General features: G+C 40.5%; 1 protein-coding gene across 2 annotated transcripts in view; it reads left to right on the top strand.

Annotated features, from left to right (window-relative positions):
• The window catches only part of FBN1 (fibrillin 1), a 440,189-nt gene that overhangs the window by 321,133 nt on the left and 101,150 nt on the right, over nt 1-17,906 (top strand). For both annotated transcript variants that reach the window (XM_069766028.1, XM_069766029.1), the window contains 5 exons: nt 12,748-12,870; nt 13,629-13,751; nt 14,140-14,265; nt 14,397-14,519; nt 14,677-14,799. In XM_069766028.1, the coding sequence (XP_069622129.1) occupies nt 12,748-12,870; nt 13,629-13,751; nt 14,140-14,265; nt 14,397-14,519; nt 14,677-14,799 (618 nt within the window). The remainder of the gene's footprint in view (nt 1-12,747; nt 12,871-13,628; nt 13,752-14,139; nt 14,266-14,396; nt 14,520-14,676; nt 14,800-17,906) is intronic.

Below are 17,906 nucleotides of genomic sequence, written 5' to 3'. Positions count from 1 at the left end.
AGAGGCAGCCTTTACTAATCTAACACACAAGAGAGATAACATGACTCAGAAATGAAAGGAATATGTCAACAGGATTTTACTATTTTGTCTGTTAGCAGTAAGATGTAGAGACAAAGACCCTGACTCCAGCTATGTGTCATTTACAAGTTTCCCACCTACAAAGAATGGAGAGGTCTGTAATTTTTATTGTAGGTACACTTCAACTGTGAGAGACAGAATCTAAGAATAAAAAATCAGAAAATCACATTGTATAATTTTTAAATAATTAAATAGCTTTTATTGCATGAAATAAGTATTTGATCACCTACCAAACAGCAAGAATTTTGGCTCTCAGAGAACTGTTATTTTTTCTCTAAGAAGCCCACCTACCTGCATTAATTTCTCCTGTTTGAACTTGTTACCTGTATAAAAGACACCTGTCCACACACTCAATCAATCACACCCCAACCTCTCCACCATGACCAAGATGAAAGAGTCTAAGGACACCAGGGACAAAATTGTACACCTGCACAAGGCTGGGATGGGCTACAGGAAAATAGGCAACCAACATGATGAGAAGGCAACAGCATAATTATTAAAAAATAGAAGAAACACAAGATGACTGTCAATCTTCCTTGTTCTGTGGCTCCATGCAATATTTTGCTTCGTGGGGTAAGGATGATTCTGAGAAAGGTCAGGAATCATCCCAGAACTACACCGGAGGACCTGATTAATGACCTGGAGAGAGCTGGGACCACAATCTCAAATATTACCGTTACTAACATACTTACGCCATCATGGATTAAAATCCTGCATGGCATGCATGGTCCCCCTGTGTCAGCACATGTCCAGACCCATTTAAAGTTCACCAATGATCATCTGGATGATCCAGAGGAGGCATGGGAGAAGGTCAAGTGGTCAGATGAGACCAAAGTATAAGTTGTTGGTATCAACTAAACTTGCCATGTTTAGAGGAAGAAGAAGAATGAGTACAACCCCAATAACACTCTCCTAACCGTGAAGCACGGTGAGAAAAACATTATACTTTGGGGGTGTTTTTCTGCAAAGGGGCCAAGATGACTGCACAGTATTCAAGGAAGGATGGATGGGGTCATGTATCGCAAGATTTTGGACAACAACCTCCTTCCCTCAGTAAGAGCATTGAAGATGGGTCGTGGCTGGGTCTTCTAGTATCACAATGACCCAAAACACACAGTCAGGGCAACCAAGGAGTGGCTCCATAAGAAGCATTTGAAGGTCTTGGAGTGGCCTAGCCAGTTTCCAGACCTGAAGCCAATAGGAAATCTTTGTAGGGAGCTGAAACTCAATGTTGCCCATCATCAGCCCTGAAATTTAAAAGATCTGGAGAAGATCTTATGGAGGAGTGGGCCAGAATCCCTGCTGCAGTATGTGCAAACTTGGTCAAGAACTACAGGAAAAGTCTGACCTCTGTAATTGCAAACAAAGGTTTCTGTACAAAATATTAAGTTCTGTTTTTCTATTGTGTCAAATACTTATTTCATACAATAAAATGTAAATTATGTAAAAATCATACAATGTGATTTCTGTTTTTTTTATTTTTAGATTCTGTGTTTCACAGTTAAAGTGTACCTATGATACAAAATTACAGACCTCTCCATTCTTTGTAGTTGGGAAAGCGTGCTAAATCAGCAGTGTATCAAATACTTGTTTTCCTCAATGTAAATAACATTGTGCACTTGGTACAACATTTTGATCAAAAAAGCATAGAAGCCATCCCACGAATGTCAAGGCGTACCTAAATTCAGGATGACCTTGGCCTCTAATGTCAAAACCTTAGCATGCATCATAGCGACATCCATTGTGAATAAGGGATGAGTAGGACCGAGTCCTGAACATAGAAACACAGCAACTTGGGAGCTTTTTAAATGTAATGTTCAGCTCAAAGAAAGGGAGTCCACGCCCTCACCTGCACATAATGCAGAAAATTGAAATTAAACTGAAAAGAAAAAAAAAGAACTGGAATGAAAGTTGGTATGAATGCAAAATAGAAGCATGTTCACACTGGCCCAAATCCAAAACAAACAAAATAAACATATAGATAAGATTATGATGATCAGCATGATATCAAATATCAAATATAGTATCAAATAACCCAGCCAGAATGAACATTTTAGTCAAAGGGAATTTCTTACAAGAGATCCTCTGTGTGAGCCGAAACAGAGTCTCATTGGCAGGGGCAATATGATGCTGGTTGCCTCTTTGGCCGTACCAACCGATCAATGTAGATTTCAGAAGCCAGACCGACCTCTTGTAATCACATAATTGCCAGATTGGCTCTTTTTTAAGACGGCAATGTCATTATCAGACATCCACTCTTTAATGATGTGCTGTCCAGTCACTGGAGAATCTGAATTCCACTGCTTCGTAGACCTCTGTCCTGCATTTTGCAAAACATATTTTTCGTAAACGTTATGCACAGTTTCATTTCCTAAACTAAGTTGTTCTCAGAGAGTTTGTACTTGGGTAGCTGACAGTTAGGCAGGAGATCAATCTGAAATCTACTCACTGTGCCAAGATTTGCATGAATAGCATTTTCCCTGGGAATAATTACTTTGGATCACTTCTAATAAACATCCTATTATGGTTTTGACCAAACCACAGAGCAAATCACCACAGCCTTCAATATTTGTTGGTCGTGCTATTACCTCCAGGGTTATCTGGATGATTTCCTCCTGTTTTGAAATGTATCTTTTTTTTCTAAAATTTTAACATTAATAACGAAATATCTGAAATGCAAATATATCACTTAATTAGATAATTGGACTAGTACTCATAGCCAGAATAGTATGGGCAGGATGGTTAGATTGTCGATGGTTGGCTATAATTCTTGGCATCCCCAGCAGATGGTGTTAGCATTTTCATCATGTACTTAATACACAACGTTTTTCTCACCAGCTATGAGTATGTATTAGGAATTACGGTATCTATAGAGGATTTAGGCAGGATCGATTCTCCTTGCTTCTCTGTGGCACGGGTATAGTCTATATTCTGTACAGTGTATAGATGATTTAGGCAGGATTGATTATCCTTGCTTTTCTGCGGCACAGGTATAGTCTATGTTCTGTACAGTCTATATATGATTTAGGCAGGATCGATTGTCCTTGCTTCTCTGCAGCACAAGTATAGTCTATGTTCTGTACAGTCTATAGATGATTTAGGCAGGATCGATTGTCCTTGCTTCTCTGCGGCACAGGTATAGTCTATGTTCTGTACAGTCTATAGATGATTTAGGCAGGATCAATTGTTTTTGCTTCCCTGCGGCACAGGTATAGTCTATGTTCTGTACAGTCTATAGATGATTTAGGCATTATCGATTGTCCTTACTTCTCTGCGGTACAGGTATAGTCTATGTTCTGTACAGTCTATAGATGATTTAGGCAGGATCGATTGTCCTTGCTTCTCTGCGGCACAGGTATAGTCTATGTTCTGTACAGTCTATAGATGATTTAGGCATTATCGATTGTCCTTACTTCTCTGCGGTACAGGTATAGTCTATGTTCTGTACAGTCTATAGATGATTTAGGCAGAATCGATTGTCCTTACTTCTCTGCGGTACAGGTATAGTCTATGTTCTGTACAGTCTATAGATGATTTAGGCAGGATTGATTGTCCTTGCTTTTCTGCGGCACAGGTATAGTCTATGTTCTGTACAGTCTATAGATGATTTAGGCAGGATCGATTGTCCTTGCTTCTCTGCGGCACAGGTATAGTCTATGTTCTGTACAGTCTATAGATGATTTAGGCAGGATCAATTGTTTTTGCTTCCCTGCGGCACAGGTATAGTCTATGTTCTGTACAGTCTATAGATGATTTAGGCATTATCGATTGTCCTTACTTCTCTGCGGTACAGGTATAGTCTATGTTCTGTACAGTCTATAGATGATTTAGGCAGGATCGATTGTCCTTGCTTCTCTGCGGCACAGGTATAGTCTATGTTCTGTACAGTCTATAGATGATTTAGGCAGGATCAATTGTTTTTGCTTCCCTGCGGCACAGGTATAGTCTATGTTCTGTACAGTCTATAGATGATTTAGGCATTATCGATTGTCCTTACTTCTCTGCGGTACAGGTATAGTCTATGTTCTGTACAGTCTATAGATGATTTAGGCAGGATCGATTGTCCTTGCTTCTCTGCGGCACAGGTATAGTCTATGTTCTGTACAGTCTATAGATGATTTAGGCATTATCGATTGTCCTTACTTCTCTGCGGTACAGGTATAGTCTATGTTCTGTACAGTCTATAGATGATTTAGGCAGGATTGATTGTCCTTGCTTTTCTGCGGCACAGGTATAGTCTATGTTCTGTACAGTCTATAGATGATTTAGGCAGGATCGATTGTCCTTGCTTCTCTGCGGCACAGGTATAGTCTATGTTCTGTACAGTCTATAGATGATTTAGGCAGGATCAATTGTTTTTGCTTCCCTGCGGCACAGGTACAGTCTATGTTCTGTACAGTCTATAGATGATTTAGGCATTATCGATTGTCCTTACTTCTCTGCGGTACAGGTATAGTCTATGTTCTGTACAGTCTATAGATGATTTAGGCAGAATTGATTGTCCTTACTTCTCTGCGGTACGGGTATAGTCTATGTTCTGTACAGTCTATAGATGATTTAGGCATTATCGATTGTCCTTACTTCTCTGCGGTACAGGTATAGTCTATGTTCTGTACAGTCTGTAGATGATTTAGGCAGAATCGATTGTCCTTACTTCTCTGCGGCACAGGTATAGTCTATGTTCTGTACAGTCTATAGATGATTTAGGCAGAATCGATTGTCCTTACTTCTCTGCGGCACAGGTATAGTCTATGTTCTGTACAGTCTGTAGATGATTTAGGCAGAATCGATTGTCCTTACTTCTCTGCGGCACAGGTATAGTCTATGTTCTGTACAGTCTATAGATGATTTAGGCAGAATCGATTGTCCTTACTTCTCTGCGGCACAGGTATAGTCTATGTTCTGTACAGTCTATAGATGATTTAGGCAGGATCGATTGTCCTTGCTTCTCTGCGCACAGGTATAGTCTATGTTCTGTACAGTCTATAGATGATTTATGCATTATAGATTGTCCTTACTTCTCTGCGGTACAGGTATAGTCTATGTTCTGTACAGTCTATAGATGATTTAGGCAGGATCGATTGTCCTTGCTTCTCTGCGGCACAGGTATAGTCTATGTTCTGTACAGTCTATAGATGATTTAGGCATTATCGATTGTCCTTACTTCTCTGCGGTACAGGTATAGTCTATGTTCTGTACAGTCTATAGATGATTTAGGCAGGATCGATTGTCCTTGCTTCTCTGCGGCACAGGTATAGTCTATGTTCTGTACAGTCTATAGATGATTTAGGCATTATCGATTGTCCTTACATCTCTGCGGTACAGGTATAGTCTATGTTCTGTACAGTCTATAGATGATTTAGGCAGGATTGATTGTCCTTGCTTTTCTGCGGCACAGGTATAGTCTATGTTCTGTACAGTCTATAGATGATTTAGGCAGGATCGATTGTCCTTGCTTCTCTGCGGCACAGGTATAGTCTATGTTCTGTACAGTCTATAGATGATTTAGGCAGGATCAATTGTTTTTGCTTCCCTGCGGCACAGGTATAGTCTATGTTCTGTACAGTCTATAGATGATTTAGGCATTATCGATTGTCCTTACTTCTCTGCGGTACAGGTATAGTCTATGTTCTGTACAGTCTATAGATGATTTAGGCAGGATCGATTGTCCTTGCTTCTCTGCGGCACAGGTATAGTCTTTGTTCTGTACAGTCTATAGATGATTTAGGCATTATCGATTGTCCTTACTTCTCTGCGGTACAGGTATAGTCTATGTTCTGTACAGTCTATAGATGATTTAGGCAGAATCGATTGTCCTTACTTCTCTGCGGTACGGGTATAGTCTATGTTCTGTACAGTCTATAGATGATTTAGGCATTATCGATTGTCCTTACTTCTCTGCGGTACAGGTATAGTCTATGTTCTGTACAGTTTATAGATAATTTATGCAATACTGGTCAACAGCATTTTTGGTGCCAAAGATATTTCATCGAATTTAGGGTAACTTTGGGGTGCTGATTCTGAATATGTCATCAGTTTTGCCAGATTGGCTCAAGTTTTTGAGATTTTTCATAAAATGTGTAAAAAAAAAGGCGTAATTTGCTACACGCGCATTAACTTTATTGATATTGTCATGAATACAATAAATTTAACAAAGTAAATGTTGATTTTAGTTTATTTTAACTAGTTTTAGAAAGTAATCTTCAAAAATGAACAAGACATGAAAGATAGGAGACATTTAATCGCTGGAAAAGCGCTTTTTATATGATTTTCTTCTATGTGAGCTATTCGGGCAGTCACGCTGTAGATTCCAGCAGTAATCAGCCATCATATGTCTGTCCCATCTGCCTTGGTACCTTTCCTCCATCACCATAATATCCTGATGAAATCTCTCCCCTTGTTCTTCGCTAAAATCTCCAAGGTTTTCTGGAAATCTGTCCAAGTGACTGTGAAGATAATGCAATTTAATGATCATGTGTACACCCAGATTTCTAAATCTCAATAGCATGTTTTGTACCAGTTCTTCATAATTGTCTGCCTTTTGATTTCCCAAGAAGTTCTTCACTACCAACACAAAACTACACCATGCAGCAGCTTCAATGTCATTCATTTCCTTAGGAAAATTTGAATCTTTAATGAGTTTCCGAATTTGAGGACCATCAAAGATTCCTGCCTTCAGTTTTTCGCTACTAAGACCAGGGAAAGATCTGCAGATGTACATGAAGCAATTACCATCTTTGTCTAATGCCTTGACGAACTGCTTCATTAATCCTAACTTTATGTGAAGTGGTGGTAGAATGATTTTTTTCCTGTCCACCAAAGGTTCGTTCACTATGTTTGATGCTCCTACTGTCAAGGTGTCCCTTGGAGGCCAATTCAGTTTCTCCCAGTGCTGATGTTTTGCTCTACTATCCCACATGCAGATGAAGCAAGGATACTTTGTGTATCCACTTTGCTGTCCAAGTTAAAAGTTTCTCCAAGACCATTTTGACATTTTTGTATTGTTCTGCAAGTTTAGTTGAGTGAGCTACTGGAAGAGATGCACACTGATTGCCATTGTTCAACAAAACACATTTCAAACTCCTTTTAGAACTATCTATGAAAAGCCTCCAGTCTTCAGGACGATATACCTGTAAACCCATTTGCAGCATCAGGCCAGGAATATCCTTACAATATACAAGTAGGTCATCTTCACAGAAAAATTGAAGAAGTGCTTCTTCTCTGGTCCTGTAAGATGTAATTTTAGTTCCAGGCGTCAGACAATTTTTTTCACTTAGCCTTGAAGCTAAAAGTTCGGATGCACTTTTTGAGAGGTTGAGGTCTCTTATTATATCGTTGAGCTCTCCTTGGGTAAATTGCGTAGGTGTTCTGAAACTTCCTTCATATTCTAGTTCATTTCCAGAACTGATGTTTAGCTCCATACCCTGCATTTCATCATCATCAGGTGGGGGAAGGTCAGGTAACATGGTAAACACAGGTACAGGCACATCTTCACAATGAGGGACAGGCCTTCTTGCAGATTCCATGTTAGGATACTCCCATTTTCGTTTCTTATGCTTATTGAATCCTTGCACTTGCACTGCACAGAAATAACAGTCATCATGATGATTTTTTTGCTCTCTCCACACCATTGGAACACCAAATTTGAAGCTTTTTCTTTGTCCTTTGCTCCATTTTCGTAATAATTCGATACATGCTTTGCACACTATGTGTGGTGCCCAAAACTTGTCTTGGTCCCCAAGCATAACCCCAAAATAGGCAAAATACACTTTTTTTTACGAAGTCTGTTATGTTTCTTCTATGTTTTGGCAGTGTGTATTCACCACAAATGTAACAGAATGAGTCTGGATCGTTAAGACAACTTCTTCTTGATGAGTTCATGCTTTTCACTGGAAAACAGACAACAACATAAAGTTAGTGCAAAAATCAAGCTATGAACAAACTTTTAGAACACTAATTAACACAAAACTATATTGAGAACTGCTCAGTTCAAGTACTAATCCAAAGAAATTAATGAGATGATGCGTCACATTTACCAACAAGTGCTATAAATAAGATACCAAAAATCTCAAAAACTTGAGCCAATCTGGCAAAACTGATAGCATATTCAGAATCAGCATCCCAAAAATACCCCAAATTCATTAAAATATTTTGGACACCAGAAAAAATTTTTTTTTTTGTTGACCTGTGATTATCGATTGTCCTTACTTCTCTGCGGCACAGGTATAGTCTATGTTCTGTACAGTCTATAGATGATTTAGGCAGGATCGATTGTCCTTGCTTCTCTGCGGCACAGGTATAGTCTATGTTCTGTACAGTCTATAGATGATTTAGGCATTATCGATTGTCCTTACTTCTCTGCGGTACAGGTATAGTCTATGTTCTGTACAGTCTATAGATGATTTAGGCAGGATCGATTGTCCTTGCTTCTCTGCGGCACAGGTATAGTCTATGTTCTGTACAGTCTATAGATGATTTAGGCATTATCGATTGTCCTTACTTCTCTGCGGTACAGGTATAGTCTATGTTCTGTACAGTCTATAGATGATTTAGGCAGGATTGATTGTCCTTGCTTTTCTGCGGCACAGGTATAGTCTATGTTCTGTACAGTCTATAGATGATTTAGGCAGGATCGATTGTCCTTGCTTCTCTGCGGCACAGGTATAGTCTATGTTCTGTACAGTCTATAGATGATTTAGGCAGGATCAATTGTTTTTGCTTCCCTGCGGCACAGGTATAGTCTATGTTCTGTACAGTCTATAGATGATTTAGGCATTATCGATTGTCCTTACTTCTCTGCGGTACAGGTATAGTCTATGTTCTGTACAGTCTATAGATGATTTAGGCAGGATCGATTGTCCTTGCTTCTCTGCGGCACAGGTATAGTCTATGTTCTATACAGTATATAGATGATTTAGGCATTATCGATTGTCCTTACTTCTCTGCGGTACAGGTATAGTCTATGTTCTGTACAGTCTATAGATGATTTAGGCAGAATCGATTGTCCTTACTTCTCTGCGGTACGGGTATAGTCTATGTTCTGTACAGTCTATAGATGATTTAGGCAGGATCGATTGTCCTTACTTCTCTGCGGTACAGGTATAGTCTATGTTCTGTACAGTCTATAGATGATTTATGCATTATCGATTGTCCTTACTTCTCTGCGGTACAGGTATAGTCTATGTTCTGTACAGTCTATAGATGATTTAGGCAGGATCGATTGTCCTTACTTCTCTGCGGTACAGGTATAGTCTATGTTCTGTACAGTCTATAGATAATTTATGCATTATCGATTGTCCTTACTTCTCTGCGGCACAGGTATAGTCTATGTTCTGTACAGTCTATAGATGATTTAGGCAGGATCGATTGTCCTTGCTTCTCTGCGGCACAGGTATAGTCTATGTTCTGTACAGTCTATAGATGATTTAGGCATTATCGATTGTCCTTACTTCTCTGCGGTACAGGTATAGTCTATGTTCTGTACAGTCTATAGATGATTTAGGCAGGATCGATTGTCCTTACTTCTCTGCGGTACAGGTATAGTCTATGTTCTGTACAGTCTATAGATGATTTAGGCAGAATCGATTGTCCTTACTTCTCTGCGGCACAGGTATAGTCTATGTTCTGTACAGTCTATAGATGATTTAGGCAGAATCGATTGTCCTTACTTCTCTGCGGCACAGGTATAGTCTATGTTCTGTACAGTCTATAGATGATTTAGGCATTATCAATTGTCCTTACTTCTCTGCGGCACAGGTATAGTCTATGTTCTGTACAGTCTATAGATGATTTAGGCAGAATCGATTGTCCTTACTTCTCTGCGGCACAGGTATAGTCTATGTTCTGTAAAGTCTATAGATGATTTAGGCAGGATCGATTGTCCTTGCTTCTTTGCGGCACAGGTATAGTCTATGTTCTGTACAGTCTATAGATGATTTATGCATTATAGATTGTCCTTACTTCTCTGCGGTACAGGTATAGTCTATGTTCTGTACAGTCTATAGATGATTTAGGCAGGATCGATTGTCCTTACTTCTCTGCGGTACAGGTATAGTCTATGTTCTGTACAGTCTATAGATGATTTATGCATTATCGATTGTCCTTACTTCTCTGCGGTACAGGTATAGTCTATGTTCTGTACAGTCTATAGATGATTTAGGCAGGATCGATTGTCCTTACTTCTCTGCGGTACAGGTATAGTCTATGTTCTGTACAGTCTATAGATAATTTATGCATTATCGATTGTCCTTACTTCTCTGCAGCACAGGTATAGTCTATGTTCTGTACAGTCTATAGATGATTTAGGCAGGATCGATTGTCCTTGCTTCTCTGCGGCACAGGTATAGTCTATGTTCTGTACAGTCTATAGATGATTTATGCATTATCGATTGTCCTTACTTCTCTGCGGTACAGGTATAGTCTATGTTCTGTACAGTCTATAGATGATTTAGGCAGGATCGATTGTCCTTACTTCTCTGCGGTACAGGTATAGTCTATGTTCTGTACAGTCTATAGATGATTTATGCATTATCGATTGTCCTTACTTCTCTGCGGCACAGGTATAGTCTATGTTCTGTACAGTCTATAGATGATTTAGGCAGAATCGATTGTCCTTACTTCTCTGCGGCACAGGTATAGTCTATGTTCTGTACAGTCTATAGATGATTTAGGCATTATCAATTGTCCTTACTTCTCTGCGGCACAGGTATAGTCTATGTTCTGTACAGTCTATAGATGATTTAGGCAGGATCGATTGTCCTTACTTCTCTGCGGCACAGGTATAGTCTATGTTCTGTACAGTCTACTATTGGGGAAGCAGTAACTTGTGTCTAGTGTGCTTTAAGGAGAATTGCCAGAAAATGTGCAGTGTTTGTTTTCTTAGCTAGACAGGAATCTCCTCAGCTCCCTGGACTCTTCAGAAAGATCCCAATATATCTTCGCGCCTTTCTTTCCTTGTGTATCATAAATGTGACATGTTCTACATTCCACAAGGACAATGTACAAAATATCAATTTCCCAAGCTGTCCAAGCTCTGTGGGAAAAACACATCCTAGTGGAGAGTACAAAGGATCAGTGAGGGGCAGCTACGCTGAGATAGTTTGGAAGTGCTTTTAATTAACTCTAATATTCAGTGCTTACCACACAGGCTTGTAATTAAATGTGTATCAGTAGAATATGCACCATATAAAGCCCAGTGGTGGACATATGTCCTATCGTGGATGCCTTGAGGATCTCATAGAATGGGAAATCTATCATTTGCTTCATGAGTTACTAAATCACAGAAGAGTCTGATTGGTAGCTATAAGCCATACCTCCATTTCTCACGTATACCGGTAATTATTTGGGACTTCACCCACTATACATTAGTGCTCATGCACATGACCATAAAAATTGCACTAGTGATATACGTTGCTTTCATCGATAGGACACATTCCCATGTTATTCTATGCTGCCGTGCACATGTCCAATGTTTTCCTCGGACTGAGTGGTGTGTGGAAAATAATTGCATCCGATTATCGGATCACCCTCGCCTATTCATGTCTATGGGTTTGTGGAAAAAATTGGACCACACTCAAATTATTATTTTTCTTATTCTCCACATCTGAGAAAATCATATCACACTCCGATCAAACTCAGATCAGAGTTTGATCACAGTGTGATTAGTATAATCGGACCGACTTTTTGGCCTTATAGTAATCAATCCTAATATGAAACCATCAATGTAATATCCTAGACAATTCTGATAAAGTTGTCTTTACTGTACTTTACTGTAGATGAAACCTACAAAAATACTCCCACAGACAACAAGTCATTATAAAACGCAAATATTATTGAAACAGTTATATAAATAACAAGTAAAATAGGAGAGGTCATACTGAGAAAAGATCATTGGGTAAATATATCAATAATTAGCCCCAAACTAATCAGAAAATCAGTTTCAAGTTTGTATGGGTAGCTATATACAGCTCATATGCCCTTGTGGAAAAAGGAGGTAGTAGAAATAAATAGGTCCCAAAAGGGTAACCATCCAGAAATGAGTATGCCATAGCCTAAAATTAAACACTCATTACACTATAAAAGTTTTTTTAAGAGTACAAAGTTTATAAGTGATTGACTGGATAATAGTGATAACATGAATAATAAAAGCAAAAAATAAAGTGGCAATGCCTACAAATTAGTATTACATATAAAGTGCATTTGGCATAGGAAATATGAATAGGTCACTCCAAAGACATATATCACACAAAAAATAAGTGCATGTGCTAGAAAGTAGCAGTGCATTCATAGACCCAGATTCACAAAGTATATTGAACAGATAGTGATCTTCAAGACAGTCATTACTCGAAATAAAAAATGATAGGGCCAATGCCCAAGTCCAAGAGCAATGAGTTGTAGCAAAAAACCAGATACCATTACGTTCATGAGATGATAAACACGGACACATATTTACCTACATACACCCTTTTACTTGCGTTTCGCATTAGATGCTCCTCAGAAAGGGTTTGTGTACTTTACTGTAGTATAATAATATCTGATCAAACATTAAATATAGTTTACCAAATAAAACTTATGGCTAAACTAAGAAAATACATTATATATGTTGGGTTCTCATCAAATGATTTTATTGATATAATTTGAATGTTTCTCTGTTTCTTTTTTTTTAACCAGATGTCAACGAATGTGAGATCGGTGCTCACAACTGTGACAGGCACGCCATGTGTACGAACCTCCCTGGAAGCTTTAAATGTAGCTGCAACCCTGGATGGGTAGGAAATGGCATCAAGTGCACAGGTGCGATGTTTTCTCAAGTTATAATGCATCTTTCTCCATAAAAGTATTCATCAGTCAGAACTTTGAATGGCGGGACGATTGAGGATGCATGCCGTCACAACATTCAAAGTCTGATGAAGACAGTAGAGTGCAGTGCTTGGCTGTTTCTGTCTGCAGCATGCCGATCTATTCATTGGACAATATCTTTTTTTCTTAAGAATGTATGGCATATTCCCAGAATTGAATACAACTTTCAATATGCCCAAATGTGTTTAATGGCCATAGACATATTGTGTGATGTGGTGATGGAATCAGTCCTAGGTCTTTTGCAGATGACTGTATTTTCGGGCCGAGTCCGATCCGACAAAACATCAGCTTGCACTCAGACCAATGTTATTCCATGGTGCCATGTACTTGTCTGATTTTTGCCTTGGACAGTCTGTCCAATGAAAAAAATCAATATCACCAATATCACACTCAACCATTCAAGTCAAAGAGTCCGTGGAAAAAATCGGACTGCAATCGGATGATATTTAAATGTGGTCTGATGTTCATGTGCTGAAAAAATGGGGAAGATGGAGATTTTTTTTGTCGAACTTCTCCACATCTGAGAAAATCGGATCACATTTTGATCACACTTTCATCAAACTCTGGTCAGAGTCTGATTAGCATAATCGGACCAATTCTCTCCAATGAGAGAGAATACGGTCGTGTGACACCACCTTAGGTTGGTTTGTTACTCAAAAAAGAATAGTAAATTCAGTTGACATTTCTTGCAGATCTTGATGAATGTTCTAATGGAACCCATCTGTGCAGCCAAGATGCAAACTGCAAGAACACCATGGGATCATACCGATGTCTGTGCAAAGAAGGATATTTTGGAGATGGATTTGATTGTAAAGGTGAGTCTGTAGGTTCTATATTGATTTGATAAAAGTTTATTTCTAGAGCAATTGTTTGTACAGGGCTTTTTAGATTTCCTGTTCTGTGCTGGGAAGAGACTTAACATTAGACGAACTGTTTGATATTATTCTACTCTTATTGGCTTTTTTATTTTCATGGAGGTTGCTGTTGTCCCGATGAGATCACTGCAACAAATTAGCAAAGACATTAAAAATTTAGTCTGGTAGACGAATCGTGCGGTGTTATTGCCAACGAATAGGTCATCCTTGTTAGAACAGAGTTTTATAATTACAACAACAGGGATTTAGCTTCAATAACACATAGTGAACTCTTAAGATATGCCAAGAAGTCAAAGTGTTTAATAAAACTGTCTACTCTTCTGGACAGATATTGATGAATGCACCGACAACATAAATCTATGTGGAAATGGCCAGTGTCTTAATACTCCTGGAGGATACCGTTGTGACTGTGACATGGGATTCTTACCAAGCCCTGATGGGAAAACATGTGAAGGTAAGATGGACTGAAGGAATCATGGGTTGCATAGAAATAAAGAACATCTGTTTAGGTCAATCTATACAACTTACAAGCAGTTCTAAACCTTTTTTGTATCAATATTAAAAATAATATTCTTATATTTGTAGATATTGATGAATGTGCTCTTCCCAACATCTGCGTTTATGGAACTTGCAAAAACCTCCCGGGTCTCTTCAGGTGTGATTGTGATAGTGGATATGAGCTGGATAAAAGTGGTGGAAACTGCACGGGTAAGATCTAGATGGCATTTCAATTTTATGATACAAATGGATTCTGCTGTGTATTCTCCGTGGGTTTGTGCATGGACTCAAAGTAGTTTTGTTAAGAAAACTGCTTTAATATGGTAAAATGTCTAAAAAATACATGTTTCTTCCTTTTTTTTTTAAGATGTGGATGAATGTGCTGATCCAACAACATGTATAAGTGGAACATGTGAGAATACGCCAGGCAGTTACAACTGTGAATGCCCTCCAGATTTCCAACTCAACCCTACTCGAGTTGGATGTGTTGGTATGGCTTTTTAATAAATCTATTAGTCATTGTTTTCTACTAGGTAATCCTCATGAAAATATTAATCTCGTATCATCTATTGTAACATATTATTTAGCGACATCAGTATGAATTTCTATCCATAGAATACCTGCTACTCTCCATGCCCTTATCTATGCCCTTCTGTTATTTAATCTGGCAGGTGAATTATCGCTGCCCATCAGTGCTCAAATATGCTTAACCCCTTAGCGACCGCCGATACGCCTTTTAACGGCGGCCGCTAAGGGTACTTAAACCACAGCGCCGTTAATTAACGGCGCTGTGGAAAAAGTACATAGCGCCCCCCAGAGGCCGATTTTCTCCGGGGTCTCGGCTGCCGGGGGTAGCCGAGACCCCAGAGAACATGATTCGGGGGGGTTTTAACCCTCCCCACATTTGCGATCGCCGGTAATTAACCGTTTACCGGCGATCGCAAAAAAAACAAAAAAAAACGTGATCTCTTTTTAATTTCTCTGTCCTCCGATGTGATCGCACATCGGAGGACAGAGAAAAGGGGTCCCAGGTAGCCCCCCAATACTCACCTAGCTCCCCCGATGCTCCTGGTGTCTCCGGGTGGGCGCCGCCATCTTCAAAATGGCGGGCACATGCGCAGTGCGCCCGCCGGCCGGCACCGGGAGAATCTTTGGGGTCTCGGCTGCCGGGGGTAGCCGAGACCCCAAAGAGCATGATCGGGGTCGGTATTACCGACCCCTGTTTTGCGATCGCCGGTAATTAACTGTTTACCGGCGACCGCAAAAAAAAAAAAAAAGTAAAGTGTAATTCTCTGTCCTCTGATGTGATCGCACATCAGAGGACAGAGAAATAGGGGGATTCGGGGACCCTAGCATACTCACCTAGGTCCCTGGATCCTCTTGCTGCTCCTCCTGGCCGCCGGCAGAAGAAAATGGCGGGCGCATGCCCAGTGCGCCCGCCATCTGTCTCCATCTGCCGGCTGGCAGGAGAACAGCAGTTGGTGCTAAAATTAGGGTTAGGGGTAGGGTTAGGGGTAGGGTTAGGGGTAGGGTTAGGGTTAGGGGTAGGGTTAGGGTTAGGGGTAGGGTTAGGGTTAGGGGTAGGGTTAGGGGTAGGGTTAGGGTAGGGGTAGGGTTAGGGTTAGGGGTAGGGTTAAGGCTAGGGTTGGGGCTAAATTTAGGGTTAGGGTTGGGGCTAAATTTAGGGTTAGGGTTGGGGCTAAATTTAGGGTTAGGCTTCTTTCACACTTACGTCGGTAAGGAGCCGTCGCAATGCGTCGGCCCGACATACCGACGCACGTTGTGAAAATTGTGCACAACGTGGGCAGCAGCTGTAGTTTTTCAAAGCATCCGCTGCCCAATCTATGTCCTGGGGAGGAGGGGGCGGAGTTACGGCCACGCATGCGCGGTCAGAAATGGCGGATGCGACGTACAAAAAAACGTTTCATTGAACGTTTTTTTGTGCCGATGCTCCGCCAAAACACAACTGATCCAGTGCACGACGGGCGCGACGTGTGGCCATCCGTCACGATCCGTCGGCAATACAAGTCTATGGGCAAAAAACGCATCCTGCGGGCACATTTGCAGGATCCGTTTCTTGTCCAAAACGACGGATTGCAACGGAATGACAAACGACGCAAGTGTGAAAGTAGCCTTAGGGCTAGGGTTAGGGTTGGGGCTAAAGTTAGGGCTAGGGTTGGGGCTAAAGTTAGGGTTAGAGCTGGGATTAGGGTTAGGGTTTGGATTAGGGTTGGTATTAGGGTTAGGGTTGGCATTAGGGTTACGCTTGTGATTAAGGTTAGGTTTGGGATTAGGGTTAAGGTTAGGGTTGTGATTAGGGGTGTATTGGGATTAGGGTTAGGTTTGAGGTTAGGATTGAGATTAGGATTAGGGGTGTGTTGGATTTAGGGTTTTGATTAGGGTTATGGTTAGGGTTGACATTAGGGTTGTTTTGGGGTAAGGGTTGTGATTATGGTTAGGGTTAGTGATTAGGATTATGGATCAGGTTGGGATTAGGGTTAGGGGTGTGTTGGGGTTAGGGTTGGAGCTAGAATTGGGGGGTTTCCACTGTTTAGGTACATCAGGGGGTCTCCAAACACGACAGCCAATTTTGCGCTCAAAAAGTCAAATGGTGCTCCCTCCCTTCTGAGCTCTGCCGTGCGCCCAAACAGTGGGTTACCCCCACATATGGGGCATCAGCGTACTCGGGATAAATTGGACAACAACTTCTGGGGTCCAATTTCTCTTGTTACCCTTGTGAAAATAAAAACTTGGGGGCTACAATATCTTTTTTGTGGAAAAAAAAAATATTTTTTATTTTCACGACTCTGCATTCTAAACTTCTGTGAAACACTTGGGCATTCAAAGTTCTCACCACACATCTAGATAAGTTCCTTGGGGGGTCTAGTTTCCAAAATGGGGTCACTTGTGGGGGGTTACTACAGTTTAGGTACATCAGGGGCTCTGCAATCGCAACATAATGCCCACAGACCATTCTATCAAAGTCTGCATTCCAAAAAGGCGCTCCTTCCCTTCCGAGCTCTGCCGTGCGCCCAAAGAGTGGTTTACCCCCACATATGGGGTACCAGCATACTCAGGACAAATTGGACAACAACCTTTGGGGTCCAATTTCTCTTGTTACCCTTGTGAAAATAAAAACTTGGGGGCTAAAAAATCTTTTTTGTGGAAAAAAATTTTTTTTATTTTCACGGCTCTGCATTATAAACTTCTGTGAAGCACTTGGGCATTCAAGGTTCTCACCACACATCTAGATAAGTTCCATGGGGGGTCTAGTTTCCAAAATGGGGTCACTTGTGGGGGATTTCTACTGTTTAGGCACATCAGGGGCTCTCCAAACGCGACATGGCGTCCGATCTCAATTCCAGCCAATTCTACATTGAAAAAGTAAAACGGCACTCTTTCTCTTCCAAGCTCTGCGGTGCGCCCAAACAGTGGTTTACCCCCACATATTGGGTATCGACGTACTCACGAGAAATTGCACAACAACTTTAGTGGTCTAATTTCTCCTGTTACCCTTGTGAAAATAAAAATTTGTGGGCAAAAAGATCATTTTTGTAGAAAAAATGCGATTTTTTTTTTCACGGCTCTACATTATAA

The sequence above is a fragment of the Ranitomeya imitator genome, chromosome 4 (genome assembly GCF_032444005.1).
Source record: "Ranitomeya imitator isolate aRanImi1 chromosome 4, aRanImi1.pri, whole genome shotgun sequence".
NCBI lineage: Eukaryota > Metazoa > Chordata > Amphibia > Anura > Dendrobatidae > Ranitomeya > Ranitomeya imitator.
Note: the sequence above shows the minus strand (reverse complement) of the source record. Positions and strands in the feature narration are given on the sequence as shown.